Genomic DNA, 17,004 nt, shown 5'->3' with positions numbered 1-17,004 from the left:
GCTTCAATTTTCACGATTTGTCGGAGTCGTGCGTTTTGTAGTGTCCTGTTTGGACACCCCTTGACAGGGTGGAAGGTCAAGTTGCGGGGGTGAGAGCGAGAAGGGCAATCGGGTTGCCGAGTTGCGTGAGCGGTTTTGATCGTACCGCGGCGAGGACAGCTTGGACGATCATGGGGGCGCCTAAAATGAGAGAGAGCATTCATGATCACGTGGTTTATGGACACCATGGTGTGACAAACTTGGGCAGTGTTGCCTGGTCGCCAGATGAAAATGATACGAATTCGTAAATTGAATATTACTATTATCAGAACTCTAAAGTCGTGCAACTCGGTGTATATACTAAGTAGCGTATGAGCATTTCATTTCAAGAATGATCTATCCGTTTTTATTTTTCGTGTCATAACCCCTTTAAGTTAGACTTTTTTTATACCTTCGTTTGCGCTTTTGGTGCGCATCAAAGTGCCATTTTCTATTTTTACGCGCGCTCGTCCATCCCCGAACCTGCCGGAACGAGCGGGCGGTATCTGGACCGCGGGCCGTGGTTTGGACCACTGATCTCAATGATAATTGCTGGATCGCGCTTCCACGCTTGTTCGCTGCAGCGCGAGTGAAGCCAGCGGACGGCCATCTTGCTCGGGTAGGATTTGCGGTTTTGCTAGCCTTTGCTGCGGTTTGCCAGCGTGCCGTAGACACGTTTTCTACTCGTTCGTCGTCATTCGTCGAAGAAGCTTTTTAAGACTCCGTGTACCATAAGGGCTTGCCGTTGTGAACAGGTGGAAAAGTTTACGAAAGCGCAGTGCAGCAGGAAAAACGCACAACTCGTCGAAAGCAAGTTTCGGCGGTCTCGCGGCGGGGTCAAAGCTCCCTTGGCACGCCGAAGTGCTGTGTATCTGTGTCTCCGCACGCTTGGACACCGACCAAGAATCGACGCCGTGTGAATGTGTTTTGCGAGTACAATGTACGTGAAGCCGTATGTGCCTCTGGATCAGCGTCTTACTTTAATCTGACGACTGTATACTTGCGGCCCTCGCGGTCCAGAAACGAGCTTAATCCAGCGTCTGCTAGCGAAGAAAGAAGGGGGGGGGGGGGAGGTAGGTCTTTTCTCGTCCTTAGACGATTTACAGAATAACGTGCACAACAGCTCCTCATCACTGATGAGTGCTGGCTCATTATCAACTTAATTGCACTTGACGTTTGAGCGCGGCTCGCCTAATTGTAATTGGTCAACAGATTGCACACGACCATATGGGCCGGGCTTCAAAGATTTTCATTCTCGCCGTTTTGTACTTTTGCTTTCGAAAACCCTCCTTGCTTCGCAGCGTTGCTCTATTCGTGCTCCCACGTAATCTGTTAGAGTAGATTTGGAATATAGTCATGGTTAATATAACATAAGAGCACGTACAGATCACCCCCCCCCCCCCTTTTATTGATAGCAACTCACTGAAACAGCTGGACGATCCAGAACTCCTGTGGCCTATATATATATATATATATGTGATCTAAAGACATCTACGCGCGACACACCTTCAGAACTTTGGTGCGGCGTCGATTCTTGATCGGTATCCAAGCGTGCGAACGCACAAAGATGCAGCACTCGGCGTGTCAAGGAAGCTTTGATCCCGCCGCGAGACCGGCGAAACTTGCTTTCGACGAGTGGTGGCTTTTTCCTGCTGCACTGCACTTTCGTAAACTTTTTCACGTGTTCCCAACGGCAAGTCTCAGCTGTACACAGAGTCTTAAAAAACTTCTTCGGCGAATGACGACGAACGAGTAGAAAACGTCTCTACAGCACGCTGGAAAACCACAGCAAAAGGCTAGCAAAACCGCAAATCCTACACGAGCAAGATGGCCGTCCGGTGGCTTCACTTGCGGGAGCGGAAAGCGCGATCTAGCAATTGTCATTGAGATCAGGGGTTTGGACACACACCCCTGACTTTGAACGACCGTACGTCAAATATTAGAACGTAATATAATCTACAAGTTGATCAAATTGGCCAATAAAATCCGCAATGATTCCAGCAAAAAAAAAAAAAAAATCTGCTAATTTAGAGGGCGACGTGCGGCGCAGCCAACGCTGTGCTTCCGTTTTTGTGACGTCAAGAGTTGGGGAGCAGTCCTTAGAGCGCAGCCCTTATGCGCCCATTTCCGTGTTTCGCGGCGTCGGTGGCTTCGTCGTCGGCGTAACCCCCCTAAATTTAGCGCGAAAATTGACGTCACGGGACCTCAACACCAATTCGGTTTCTCCGCTCAGTCTAGCGGGGAAAATGACGTCACATGACTTGGTGTCACGTCACCTATGAACAAATTCAGTTTCTCCGCTAGATTTAGCGGGAAAATTGATGTCACGGGACCTCAACACCAATTCAGTTTCCCCGCTCAGTTTATTTATTTATTTATTTATTTATTTTACCCTCAGGGCGCGGGCATTACAGAGGGGGAAGTGGTTGCATGAGATTTTGAAAAAAACACAGACACATACACAGGAAATACAGTCAGTGTAGATTAGAAAAAAAATACGTTCCAAGGCTTATCTAAAGGACGTGATCTATGATCGAGACTACGGGTGCAGGCACGTGGTTCCAGCCAAGTAGACCGCCAGTATGTAATGGTCAAAGTTCGTCAACAATTAACCGAGGGGGCGTTTTTGACATTTTCACAGAAAAAAAAAAAGCAAAACGCCTAAAATTATTTTATGGTTTTAGAGCCTTTTACCTGTGCTCACAGAGTGCTTGAGAAAAGTTAATGTAATGTGGACTCAAAATTCACAGCGGGAGATCGAGCGAAACATCCGACCCACGACGGATGTGAAAAACACTGCTTTCCGCCGCGGCCTCTTTTAAAATTCGCAAGTCGAAAACAAAAAATCCGACGAACTTGCGGTTTGTGGCGACTGCGTTTTTAGAGACGACGCCGTAACATATATTTTTTTCAGCGAAATTAAAAGTTTGAGCCTTCTTGCCTGCACGATTTGAGATAAAATCACCCATTATTATCCTTACAAAACTGACTGTTCGTTACCTATATATATATATGTGTGTGTGTGTGTGTGTGTGTGTGTGTGTGTGTGTGTGCGTGTGCGTGTGTGTGTGTGTGTGTGTGTGTGTGTGTAACGAACTGTCAGTTTTGTAAGGCTAATAATTTGAATCTAAAGCAAAAGCAAAACGCAGCGTTTTAGGAGAAGTAGAGTCTCTGTAGGTCGTCAGCAACATTCCTCGAACCACTCAGTTAGGAAACTGCCATAGAGACTGCTCTGAAAAAGTGGCACCGGTCCGTACTCGAGAACCGAGCTAATGACCGTCGCAACACCGCCATTTCTCCCGTAGCGGCCATTCGTGACTTCTATTTTGGCTTTGACGCGCCTACGTCGGGACGCGCTACTTGAAATTACCGCTTAGGCATGGTTGCATAAAAACCAGGTAGAGTACATCTAAAAGGTACTTCAAGTAAAGTACAAAGTAAATGAGGGGTGTTGTACTTCAAGTACAGTAGAAGTGCTTTGGGTGCAATGTACGTGAAGTAAAGTACTATAAATACAATGTACTTTCAAAGTAAAGTACAAGTATTTTAACACAATCTCTCATGATGCCCTTTCATTCCCTTATACAGTGACTGGTATGCATTTCCTAGGGGTAATCAGGGGTGCACGACCTATTTTCAAAAACAGCGGCGAATTTTTTATCAAGTCAAGTGGCGACAGGGTAGTTCTTTTCAGGAATGGAGCCAAATTCAGAAGTCCCTCTTTTGAATTTGGCGCCGCTTGCACTGGATTGTTGCAGCCAAGGGGTTAAATGTATTAGGAGAGCGTGCCGTCAACCCCGCAGCTTGCACAAGCAATCCTCTCATAAAGGAGTGTCCTTGCAAGCGAGCAGGTGATAATTAATCATAATATGACACCTGAGATTGGGGTGCGAAAAAATTAAGGAACTTTCAAGTCGAAGGAAAAGACAAAAGAGAATGTCTCAAAACATTGTGACGTTCTCTTCTGTTGTCTTTTTTTTTTACTTGAAAGTTTAATTTTTCCGCATCACAGTCTCAGGTGCTATATTATGATTAATTTCGCTCTCCTAATATTTTAAACCTCCTCCCTTGCGCTGATTGACCGAGAAGTAGCGAGAGTTCAAAAAGCTACGGGGAAACTGCCCCCAGAACAAACGGAACGATGCGTTGTCTGCTCACGTTTCTGGTGAGAGTAGGATATCCCTCCCAGTATTTCTTCGGTGTTGACAAGACATGATTTTGTGGTACAAATTTAACAAAACCAAATTTGGGGAATGTATACTTAGAAGTCGTGAATTGTACTTTCCTTGGAAAGTACAAGAAAAAATACTCTAATAAAGTATTCTTCATACTCAGAGAATGTACTTCAAGTAAAGTATACAAGTTTCCTAAACCTACTTCAAGTAGTACTTTAAGTACAATGTACTTCAAGTACTTCCCAACACTGATAAAAACAATAATAATCGCGCTGCAAAACCTTATAAAGTAAAGATTTTAGAAAACATCAGGCGCCCTTCCTTTTGCACTAAACTCCAATAAAAGTTACCACAAAAAGAGTTTTTTCCATTGGTTTTTACGCAAAAACATGCTTTCTAAAAGCTCAAGGTGACCACAGTAAAGACAAATGATAAAGAGTGGCGCTGTTGTCGTATTTAGCTCGACTCGGTGGACGCCAGTGGCCCAGGTTTCGACGGCGAGTTTCCCAACTGGCTGTTTTAGTAACGTTGGTCGTCAGACTTTATAACTGCGTGCTGTTTCTTTGTATTCTTTATAACCGCTTGGTGTTTTTTGTACTCTTTATATCTTTACACCCGTTTACTTTATACCTAACTACAATTTCTACCGCCACGACATACTATATAAGCACGGGGAAAAACCAGGTGGTGGCGTATTAATTACGCTTCAATCTTCACTTGAGCCGCATCGAAAGTTCGACCTAGAATCGCATTCAGAATAGGTAGAAATTAAGACTGCCGATAGCTTTAACAGTGATGGAAGTGCTGCGCCAATTGCGCCAAATTGCGCCAAAGACGCAATCCTGCTACATGTAGCGCCAAATTGTCATTTTACCAAAGAATTGCGCCGAGCCTGCGCCGAGATGAGATGTAGCAATAAAATATAAAGATTGAAGTCTTATAAGGGCACGTGGGCGGTACCGCGGTATTTTCCACGCCGCAACTGTTACGCAAACCGAAACTGCGAGGGCGTATTACCATTATCATCATTGAAAGGAACAACGTTAACAACATCTGAGATCAAAGCCGCAGAGGCTAAGCGAAGCGTCATCCCACTAAGCAGCCTATTTAAAAAAAAAAAAAAAAAAAAAGGCCGAGCTTGTGGATGTTCTCAATGTTGGCCCGCCCTTTCCCCGTGCGATAGGTACCAGCGGAGTCAAAGCTAGCGCGAGCCCAATGCTCTGCGCATTCCTAACTCGCGCGTGGGCTCGTGCAGTGTGGGCACCGTTACGGGCTCCATGCGCGCGCTTATAGCTTCGGCTGCGCTCGCACCGAAGCTGAAACGAAGTATAGTTGAGTTGCACCAAACTCTGGATGTAGTGATGGTAAGGCCTCACCGTGCTTTTCGGAGCACAAAGCACTGCGCGACTCGCGCGACTGCGGTGTCTGGTCCGCGGGTGTCGCTTCTCTGCAGCGCGTCGGTGCATGCCAAGGAGCGCACTCAACGGGTTAACTCGCCCTGATCCGATCGTGACTTCGCCAGCACATCGAAAATGAATCGGAATTTTTGAAGCGAATATCAGATACTGCAATATTTGAAGCTGCTGCCCGAAAGACAACTCTAATCTGAACTAAAACATTCCACAAGAGTGAGGGTCGTTAGATGCTGCTGCAGATACCTTAAAAGAAGTGCAGGCTGATAAAACTAAACATCCTGTACCATCAGAACTCAGTGTGACATATTTAATTGTATTTTTTTTTATCTGACGAGCAGATAAACTTTATTTAAAAAAAGTTCTTTGTGTGTTTACTTTGTTGAATTTTATATATCCTGTCTTAAAAAGGCGACAGGCGCTGTGTTCCAATAATAGAGATGGGCTTTATATAGCAATGCAGCATTATTTTATTTTCAAGTAATATGCCAACATATGCCGGACCCTGCTCCGAAAGGGCCACCACCTGCTCCAAAACAACATTTTGCCTGCTACAAGGCCTGCTCCAAAAGGTCAAATGGCACTTCCATCACTGCTTTAATTATCTTATTGGAAACTACTATTTTCCACCGCTATGCAATCATTAAATTTTACTGAACATCTTGAAACGCTGGAAAAACAAGTAAACTTCGATAAGTACAGAGTTAGCGATGTCGTTGAGCGATGTGATCAGTGGTGATTTCATCACGTCAAATAAGGCAGCTGGGTTACTATCTTTTATACATTTTTGTGGGTTGAATCAGCTCAACAGTTTTGAAAACTCCGCGATTAATGTTCTTAACCTAGTGCGTTATCAAATATTCCAATCGAATCAATTAGTGCTATTTCGATCCCTCTACTACAAATGGGTGGGTGTCATCCACCTCTCAAGGGTCAAATATGGCTGCCAAGAAGGTTGCACGTATCGAACATACTATGTGCTTACTGTTACCCCGAAGATTAATATATGGGGTATACCTTCGTAATTATAACTGGAGCGATGTTCTTCCATGAGACGATAATGATCTCGCAACAGAGGCGTTTACTTCAGTTGTGCAAGACGCAATTAGCATTTTTGTTCCAAAACGGATTTCTCAACTTTCCATTTACCCGGACTGGTTTTCCAATGATTTAAAAATCTACCTTCAGTAAAAAAATCATCTCCATACCTGTGACGCCGAATTAGAGCGCAGCTCTTGAGGAGGAGGAGGGAAGGGTACTGAGGGTCACCTGTCCTCGGGTTTGGGGGGGGGGGGGGGGGGGGGGGGTCACGTGACCACCAGACAAGTTTTTCCGCTAGATTTCGCGAGAAAATTTTTCCGCTAGATTTAGCGGGAAGTTTTTTCCGCTAGATTTAGGGGGGAATTTTTTCGCTAGATTTAGCGGGGATTTTTTCCGCTAGATTTAGCGGGGTTTTTTTCCCGCTAGATTTAGCGGGGAAATTTTTCCGCTAGATTGAGCGGGGAAATTTACGCATAATGCACCGCGCGGTTACGCCGACGGCGACGACGACGCCGCTGAAGCCGGAAATGGGCGCCTAAGAGCAGCGCTCTAAAACAGGCTTTAAGTTTTGGTACACTAAATCCGGTATTTATCGTGCTCTCGCCAAGAAATTGTACTCACGCGATAAACAGTTACATCTTGATGATGTCAATCACAATCTGAACCACCGCCCCAAATTTTTTTGGAAGAGTGCAAACCAGCTCACTCGTAACAATGCACATGAAATTTCGATGCGGAATTTTGTGATGACAACACTAAGTATCTCTCGCCCGCACAGAGGTGGCAGAGTGTTTCGCAGACTATTTAGTCGACGCTACACGATTGGTCCGCCAGTTATTCAGCCTATTGACATAGAATTCAGTCAACTGTCGGGATGTTTTATTGGGAAGTAGATTCGATTAAATTAAGGAAGGTATCAGAAACTTTAAACCGAATTTCTCTACTGGGATAGATTGTATTCCGAGCTTTAGAATCAAAGGTCGTGGTGACTTGTTTGCACCGATTTTGAAACACATTTTCAACCTGTCACTTCGCCCTGGTGTGTTCCCAGCATTATTAGCAACCGGTTGTCGTGCAAATATTGAAGGGGGGGGGGGGGGGGATTCATTTCTTTACTGTTTTACTTGTTTTTTTACTGTGGGGCTTTCCTAAGATGTTTGAGAAAAATTTTCAGAAACATATAACTTATTATTTTTTATAAAAAGACTAACGGCTTCGCAGTGCAAGTTTATTACGGGGCGGTTAGTTGGAACCCACTTGTGCTCCTTCTTGCACTTCGCTGCACCAATTGTTATGAACAAGGGACAGGTAGATGGTATTTATTTTGATATGTCTGAAGCATTCGACGAAGTTGATCGAAAGCTATTGCTCCAGAAATGATCGTTATCGGTTGTTGTTCTAGCTACTTCTCTGGTTTCGAAGCTATTCGTCTTGTCCTGATCTAATTTCTAGTGTCCCTTCTAAACTATTTTACTCAACTCCAAGGGTCTCTTCTCCGGCCTTTTCTGTTTCTGATATTTATTAACAATATACTGTATATCGTCATCTATCAAAAAAAGAAGAAAAAAAACGGAGCTCTTACTGTTTACGGATGATATCAAGATTTTTATGCGCTTTGATACTCTTCTTGATTGGAGTGCTTCTCGGCACGGCGTGATGTGAATAACATACTGCAATGGTCTTTGACGAATAATTTGCTCCTACCAAAACCAAGGTTCTCTCTTTGAGCAGACGATATGCTGTTATGCATTTCACTTACTCTTTGGGAGGAACTCCAGTCGATTCATTGCGCATGTGTCTTTCATTGTTGGCCGTGCGATGAAAACTCTTGGTGTCATATCTCGTATCACTCAAAAGTTCAGACACCCTGCTTGTGTGGTTCGTTTATTTCGTGGTTCAGTTGGATCACGGCTTGAATTTGCCTCGGTGGTTTGGAATTTTCTAACGCGTAAGCATTAAATCGGTGAAAAAAAATCATACGTATTGTATATGACAGACACTTTCAGCATAGCTTTTTCTTATGATTATGAATTTCTTGTACAGTGCAGCTCTGCCCGTTTAAGCAGCGTCGCCGTTGGCGTCGGCGTAACCGCGCGGTGCATTATGGGACGGGGCCGAAACGTCGCGTGAGGACGCGCGTTTTGCGCGTGAAAGGAGGAGAAGGGGAGGAGGAGAGGGTACGGATGAGGAGGAGGGGCATACCCTCCCCTCCTCCTCCTCAAGAGCTGCGCTCTAATTCGGCGTTAGAGGAAGTTGTAAACGTCTTTCATTTTTAATGGTGTTTTACTTTGGCCTTTGTCAAATAGAAGATTCGAGCGTTCTTTTTTTTTTGTTGTTGTTTTTTTGCACGTGGTGGTAAATGGTTGGGTTTGAGACTAACCTACTTCGGAGTTCTGTCGATTTCATGTTCCTTGTTGCGTTACCAAAAATGTTACTGTCTTTTACGTTCAATCCAAATCTAAATTCTCACCACTGTCCCGTGTGCAAATTTCATTTAATGGAGTAGCGTCCACTAGCTTGTACTTTACGGACCCCTCAGTTTTTCGCCGGGACTTGGAGAGTCTAGTTGAAAGTTGAAACTCTGTAGTAAGTTTTTTTTATGTATGAAGTGGTGCCCATTGTTTTTTGCCATGTTAATTTGTACATTTGGCGCTGTGCGTGTGTATTGTTCCTTCTTTTTATCTTGTGCGCGCCATTGTGAAGTCCCACATTGGTATTTTTTTAGGCAAATAAAATAAGCAATGTATTTTTGTTATTATTATTAGTAGTAGTCGTATAACTGCTTTCTGTTACTTTGTTGTCTTTGTAACTGCCTGTTGTCACTTTGTACTCTTTTTTTTTTTATATGATAATGATTTGTTTGAACGGCTCTCTACAATACTTGATGCCTAGTCTTTTGTGCGACACGTAGCTCTCAATGAACTCAGGGAAATTTTGGACTGCTTTTCGTGAGACACTATATGCTGTCGACCCAAAAAGAGATTAGCACAAGAGGAACGATTGGTGATTCGGGTGGCACGTGGCGCTCAAGCGATCTCAGAGAGGCCGGGAGTGGGACGCAGCTGGGCGCGTCCAATCTTTTGCGGCTCCTGGGGGGGGTTCCCAAAGCGCGTTTTTAAAGCGCCGCTTCAAAAACGCTGCACTTTTTTTTTAAATTATTTTTGCTTCTTAAAATTATCGATTCATTTAATTGTAATTAATGTTTTACCGTCGTTGGCAGCTTCTAGACTCAACTGATTGAAGCACTTCTCGAAGATGCATGAGGCCGATAACGCAGCATATATACAAGGTGCTTCTTTTTTTAATAGTACACGTTTTTTTAATGTTTTTAAAGTTTTACAGATGCGGCCTGTGCAAGTAAGTTATACGGCGAGGCAGACATTATATTCAACATAGAATTCAAGCAGAAGATGACTAATTAACGAAAATTTATTAATTGTCTTTTAATTACCGTAAAGTTCCGAAAGAACGCCCACCCAAATTTAAAAAAAAAACGAAGAAAAACATGGGGTGGCCTATGTTTGGAGTCGCTATACAGCAAAAACGTGATCAAAAATTAGTAATAAACGGTACAAACCACGTGACACGAAACCTGATACTCTACATCAGGGATAGCCAAGCTGCGGCTCGCGAGCCGCATGGGCTCTTCGCGGGTTAAAGTGCGGCTCGCGGCTCCCTCCCCTACCCTCCCCCCCCCCCACACACACACACACACACACACACATACACACACTCCCCCGCCTCCCTCCCGGTCACACGAGCGCTTCCCCAAAAAGAGAAATGGAACACTAAATTCAAAGAACTGTTGCGGTCTGGTAGTCTTGTGCTAGTGCTACCTTACGTACAGTTGGACTGCTTTGAACTCGGATAGAGTGAAAGTAGTTCGAATTTCGTTTATTGCTCTAGACAAAAGCTTGCCCCCTCCCCGCGGCTCTTGGAAGTTTTGTGGTCTTGTTTGCGGCTCTTAGGCCGGGTCAGCCTGGCCACCCCCGCTCTAGATCGTGGACAATGCAAATTCGCGTTCCACGATGCGATAAACACGGGAAAGGATACCGCAGGTTGCGCACGCAGATTTGCGTTTTACCATGCCAAGGGCCTGCGGAAACTCGCCGAGAACTCGTATCTTATGGGAACGAATACCGCAAATCGCGGACGCAGCAGATTCAAGTTTGATGGTGCAATAAACACGCGGGAACCCGCTACAGACTTGCCTACACGAGAACCGATATCGCGCGCGCCAATCGCCGACAAAAGGGAGTTTTCGTAAACCGCTTGCCTTCCTCCGCTAAGCTATCCGCGAAGAAGAGACCGCTACTGCGCCTGCGTGCCGCTAGCCTTGACTGAAGAAACCCGGATCTCGTAGCGGGTTGCGGAAAGCGTTGCGGGACGGCGGAAACTCGTATGTCACGAGATCGAATACTGCAGATCGCGGACGCAGCGACCAACTCGCATGTTACGGGAATCGATATTACGCACCCACGTCGCAGACAAAAACGCGGGAATCCGCTATAAACTTTCATGTCACGGGAACGGATACCGCAAATCGCGGACACAGCAGATTCGCATTTCACGCATAACACGCGAGAACAACTTGCATGTTACGGGAGCCGATATCGCGCGCGCAGATCGTGGACAAAAACGCGGGAACCCGCTATGAACTCGCTTATCACGCGTCGGCGGAGGCGGTTCCCGTCGGACATCGCGTGACGTCCGACGGGAATCGGGGGGGTGGTGATGTTTCGGAATTGTTATGTTACAGATATTTAACCAGAAAAACGGGATGGGCGATCTCTCGGGGGTGGGCGTTCTCTTTGAACTTCAAGTGTATACGTTTTAGGGCAGATGTTTATAGTGAAGAAATGGAGGCAATCAATGTTAAAGGCCAGCCCAGTTTTTTTTTTTTTTTTTTTTTTAAATCCTGGTTTGAGCGCATGCAGTTTGAGTTATTCATTGTCAAATTTTGCTCTGGAAATCTGTCGATACCGAGACGAAACACGCGGTGCCCGCCGGAAAGACAACCCTTGTTTGGCGATGGAGGGTCACATGTTAATGACGAAATTTGCGCCACTATTTTACGTCACAGTGCGCCGGAACTGATTTGAGTCGGTGCTCTGTGGCTGGCGTCCCGTCCTCGTCCTCGCTGTTTTATACTTTCAAGTTTTGTATCTATTAACCAACACGCTCGTTTTCAATTGTAACATTATTATTTAAAGAATCTTGCTGAGCGCCATCAAAAACCACGAAATCATTATTTTTTAGAGACTTTGAGCTCTTGAGAAGTGCAGTAAAGGGCGATCCAAACCAAGCCGTGAAACGGGTCCGCAATAATGCAATAAACGGAACCGATTTTTTTTTATCTAATTTTATTTTGTCGTTTTAGCCCGGAAGCATGCGGGAGTGGTAAAGGTAGGGTGCCTTCATGTCCCGCGGACATGAAGGCACTCTAGGTAAAGGGACAGCCGGACAGCCAACGCACTGGAACGCGGACGTAAAGGTTGACACGCATATTGGATGGGAAAGGGAGAAAAGGCTTTGTGAGGTTTTTTTAGTGACTTCGAGGGAGAAAATACAACAAAAGCGGCTGCTTCTTAAGCCCCACTTTGTCACTCCACCCACGGTTTGCGAGGAGGGTGAGGAGGGTGAACCGCCTTCCTCTGATTGGCCGGGAACTGTTTTCTGGCTTGGTTTGAGCCGCCCTTGATGCACTAAAGCCACTCGTGCAACAGGCAGGACGCTGGCGGCGAGAAAATGTGGATGTTAAGAAACGGAAAATCGCACTGGTAGCCTTGCTCCTGCTGCGTGAGTGGTAACCTTAGCGCTCCACTGTGCTTCCCACGTGCTCCCAGTCTTTCTGAAGACTGACTTAGCGGTTTTCTATGATGCTCAGCAAGTTTTTCATTGGAATGCTTATTTCACGAACTAAAAAGTCAATTACCATATTTTAGTTAATTAGCCGACTTATTGTGACGATTAGCCACCTATAATATCGGGCATAATATAGGTGGCTAATGTAGCCGTTTCACGGGCACAAATTGCAGGCCGTATGAATTGCCTGCACAAATTGTATTTGTGTAGCTTTGACGGCTTTTTTAAAGCAAATTGGTAAATTTTCAATACGGACACTGTAAATAAAGATATGCCTTAATATCCCGAGAGATTCCCCACCCCCGAAAGATAACCCACCACTAATTTTGGCTCGATTCGCTATCCTTTTAAAAACACCAAAAGATAGCCCACCTCTACTAAAATCAGTGCTCTGGCCCATCATGGGGACCTCGTCAGAACTGGTGGTAATCTGCCTCAGCGGGAGATAAGTGTACGTTGCAAACTGAGAAAAACAGTTTTTTCTGTTCCACTGCCCCTCAGTCTGAAAACAAGGTTGGCAGGTCACAGAATATAAAAGTAGCATTCTCAAAAATGTTCTTGATTGCACACCGAAAGTTAGCCCACTTCTCACTTTCACACAGTTTACTCTCGCTTTTAGGTGGCCTATCTCTCGGGATTTTACAGTAATTCCAGCAAAATTGTGTTATCGGCCACAGTTAGTGGCCTAATTTACTCATATTTGCTAATTAACTTTTTATCTATTTTTTAGCCAACAATTTTGTTTGATATTTGTTGCCTGTGGTTAATATAAGCCATATAATTTGTCAGAATAAAACTTCTTTTTAGTTGTTGCGTGGCAAATTTTGATGATGTAAACAAATTATTTTCCTAAAAAATCTAAAAATTCATTTGGCCCGTATTTATAAAGAGTTGCAAATCTCCAGTTGAAATTATGCCAGCCACAACAGAATAGCATAAAAGCTGTTTAGGAAATTTTAGGCAATCAAGACACTAACAGTTTGCTATTAGCCCCGAGAGCGAACACAAGCGTCGCTGCGCTCGCCGCGCCCTGATTGGGTGAGGTGTACCGTGACGTCAGGGGAAGTACTCCGTTCCGGGATCTCGCATCGGCTCGCTTCCCAGCACCGATTTCCTGGTTTGGCGTTGTGTGCCGCAACCTCTTCGAGGAGCTCGACTTCGTTTACCCGGTGTACAAGACGTTGAGTTAGGCCGATATTGACGTGCTTCCGTACATTTTATAAGCCCGCTTGTCCCTTTTACCTTTAAAATTGGGTTACAAATCCCGAAAACTATCGGCGGAGGCAATTCGGCCGATGAACCTCCTCGTCCGTCCACTAGACACACGGCAATCTTGCGAGGGGTCGGTGAAGCGGTGGCGCAAGTGTTTCAGACGCTAGAGTTCTGTTCCTTGCATGTTCATGATTTAGGACGATATTACATCCCGCTTTCAAGGCATTTGAAGTGGCATTTATATCATGGGCCTTTGGGTGGTCGGCAAATTAGCTCGCGACCCGACTCTGCGCTGCCACTCTGTATGCGCTGGTTCGCAGATGTTTTAAAGGCCCTGCGTCTGATGATCTTTGAATTGCTAATTGAACAGCGTTGTTTTACATAAATCTAGCTTCTTCGTGAATTAATTATATAGTTTATACACGTATGCAGGCATATTTCTTAGAAGATGCACGATTACTGGAAATTAGTTTGTATGGTAGCAGCAAAAACGGCTGAATTGCCCCCAGTTGCCTGTATGATATGTATTGAACTGCCAAAAATATGCACAGCAATAGTGCCGTAATTTGGAATGGTTATACTTTTTCCTGACATTCTTTGTTCCAGCCTTTGGTATTTGGAAAAATACACTGTTGGGTCTGAAATGTCATTTCCAATTAAAAGAGACACTGCTGCAGGTCCCCAAAAGCTTCCTCAGCCTCCACACTCCCTACAGCTGTACTTTCTGACAATAAGAGGAAAACAGGAGTAAAAGCAAGCATTCGAACGTCTGTCCAGTGGTAGATGCAGCACTAGTAGCAGAAAATGTGGAACCTGTGAAGGGCGACAGTCTGCGTGAGAAAAGCTTCTGATATTTTAGCTTCAAGACGATTCGATTTAAGTAAAATCTCAATTTTAGGGCTTAAGGGACTAATAACAAGCTAGACACTCTCGCTTACGTTTGTTATACATTACTCGAGGGTTGATATAAACAAGTTCACAGATACCACCCATGTAGTCCATTGAAATACTATCCGAATCCAGCAAAGGTCAAATGTGAGCAATGTATATTATAAATGTATCTTGTTTGTTTGTTTTTTTTTGTTTTTTTTTTACTTTGCCCCCGCAATTGGGCTGTCGTACTTGTGATTCTCTCCCCATGGCCCAGACTGTATTTAGTATGTTGCTCGAACAACTTTTCTGCTTCGGCGATCTTGTTTAAAAACAGAGATACAAAAAAAATATAGTATACATAACCTGCTCATTCATTCAGACTATCAGCAGCATGTATTGTGCGAAATGTAAATCTATAGTGATGCTCCTGCAATTGTGGCCATATTTCTTCATTTTCATAATCCAGTTGCGATTCATGCGTTGCCTGCCCTGTCAACCATGCTTCAAATGTTGGTTGAAGTTTCGCCTGTAGCTACAGGACATACCTCAATAAAGGCACATATAAAAATTTACACTTCCTACGAAAAACACGCCAAAAAAAGATTAAATAGAAACGAGCGCGCCGACAGCTAGTGTCGTCACAGCCTTCACAGGGCGACCGGGGCGAGTCGGGGAAAAATTCTCTCCTCGCCGTGACGTCACCCCGGTTCGCCGTAAGGGGGCGCCATGCGAACTTCTCGGGGCTAATACTCATTCCTTGACATTAGCTGCTGTTGATAACGTTACTCTGCAGGAATAATATATTTTATTTACAATGTCCCTTTTATTTTGAATATTTTAATAACGTTTGTGGTCGTGCACATCGAATAAAAGAGTGATATGAGGAAACGTTGAGAGCAAAAAGTGGTACATTAGTTCTTTTTGAGTGACGTCCCCCTCTTATCCTTCCTCTCGAATCTGTGGCTCCAAGCACATATCTAGAGAGGGGAGGGGGGGGGGGGGGGCAGTCATGGGGTCCAGGCCCCGCCCCCCTGATATCTTTCATTTTGCTGGGGCCTCCTCTCCCCCCTCCGCCTCATAAAGAATTTTGTCATGCCCCCCCCCCCCCCCCCCCCCCCCCTGAAACAAAATCCTGGCTACATGCCTGTGTGGCTCCAAGGCCTCCAGGCAGCCTTAGATGGTAGAGGATTACTGTAACTTTTTTACTTTCTTGGTAACTTTGAACCGTAATGCACTACCCTTTGGAGATGGAACTTGTAACTGTAGTTCTATTCTTTTTTCTGAAGTAACGACGAGAGTAGCTACAATACTTTTGTCGTTACTTCTCATGGTTTCTTCAGCAATAAGACATCATTGAATGACTGCAATCTAGCCATCCTTTGCACTTCTCAAATGATGTGTTCCGACATTTTCGTATGAATGCATGAAAGGATAAAACAGAGAGGACATGGACAGGGACAGAACTTCTTTTTCTGTTCCCGTCGACTCATGTTTTATCCTTTCATGTGTTCATATATTTTCACCAACATGCTCGTTTTCAATTATGACATTTTTAGTGCCGCTTTCGCCCTGCACCAACTTTACTTGCACTTGCTGTAATCAACTTGGCGTGAAGGTTATCTTTCAGTGTTTTTTCTTTATTCATAGTTCTATGGAAAAGTAACTTAAAAGTAATGTCGTTGCATTTTAACAGTAACTGTAATTAATTACTTTTTGTTGCAGTAACTGTAAAAGTAACTTTGCTACTTTTATACGAAAGTCACTAAATTACTTTTTCAAAGCAACTTACCCAAGACTGCCTCCAGGGTGTCTGACAGCGCTGTCTCCTCTGTTCCAGCTGCGCCCTTGGCATGTATCCCGTGGCGTCCGGCTGCTTGCGGCCGGGGGCGGCTGCGGGAGCGGCTGGCTCAGGGACGCGCTCCAGCGGACGGCCGTCCTGCTCCTCGGTGCACTCTGCCTTCTCGCCGCCCGGGTCCACGTCATGGGGGCGCAGCTGCCCGTCTTCACCAAGTCAGTGGGCCAGATATTTTCAATGCATTGCATTTGTAGGGCCAGTTGTTGGGGTCTTCGTTTCCATGCTGGTGACGTCTCAGTGTTCGCAATTAACTGTTGAATTGTCTGACATAGAACTCTGCACGGGCCCGGCCAGGCTGGGCCGCTGGCCGGGTTGTATGCATTCATTGCTGGGTAGTACGACACATTATTCTCGGGCTTGGGTGGGGCCCGGGCCTGATACGTGCTTTGTCTCCTACTGTCGAGGCACCTTCAACCGGGTTGGATCAGGTATAGGGCTCTTATCAGGCCGGGCCCGGGTCAGGGAAGGCTTGAGTGAATGGGCCCGGGCCGTGTCGGGCCTCAAAGGGTAGGCCCGTGCGGTGCTCACCATGGTTTTGGAACGTTGACAATTC

The 17,004-nt window shown here is 45.1% G+C and overlaps 1 protein-coding gene across 2 annotated transcripts in view; it reads left to right on the top strand.

The window, feature by feature from the left end:
• Nucleotides 1-17,004, top strand: part of LOC8028096 (protein O-mannosyl-transferase Tmtc3) — a 328,600-nt gene that overhangs the window by 267,113 nt on the left and 44,483 nt on the right. For both annotated transcript variants that reach the window (XM_042293455.1, XM_040214192.2), the window contains one exon: nt 16,434-16,606. In XM_042293455.1, the coding sequence (XP_042149389.1) occupies nt 16,434-16,606 (173 nt within the window). The remainder of the gene's footprint in view (nt 1-16,433; nt 16,607-17,004) is intronic.

The sequence above is a fragment of the Ixodes scapularis genome, unplaced genomic scaffold, assembly GCF_016920785.2.
Source record: "Ixodes scapularis isolate PalLabHiFi unplaced genomic scaffold, ASM1692078v2 PGA_scaffold4__175_contigs__length_147842914, whole genome shotgun sequence".
Lineage (NCBI taxonomy): Eukaryota > Metazoa > Arthropoda > Arachnida > Ixodida > Ixodidae > Ixodes > Ixodes scapularis.
The sequence above is the reverse complement of the archived record's forward strand: the minus strand, read 5'-3'. Positions and strand labels throughout refer to the sequence as shown.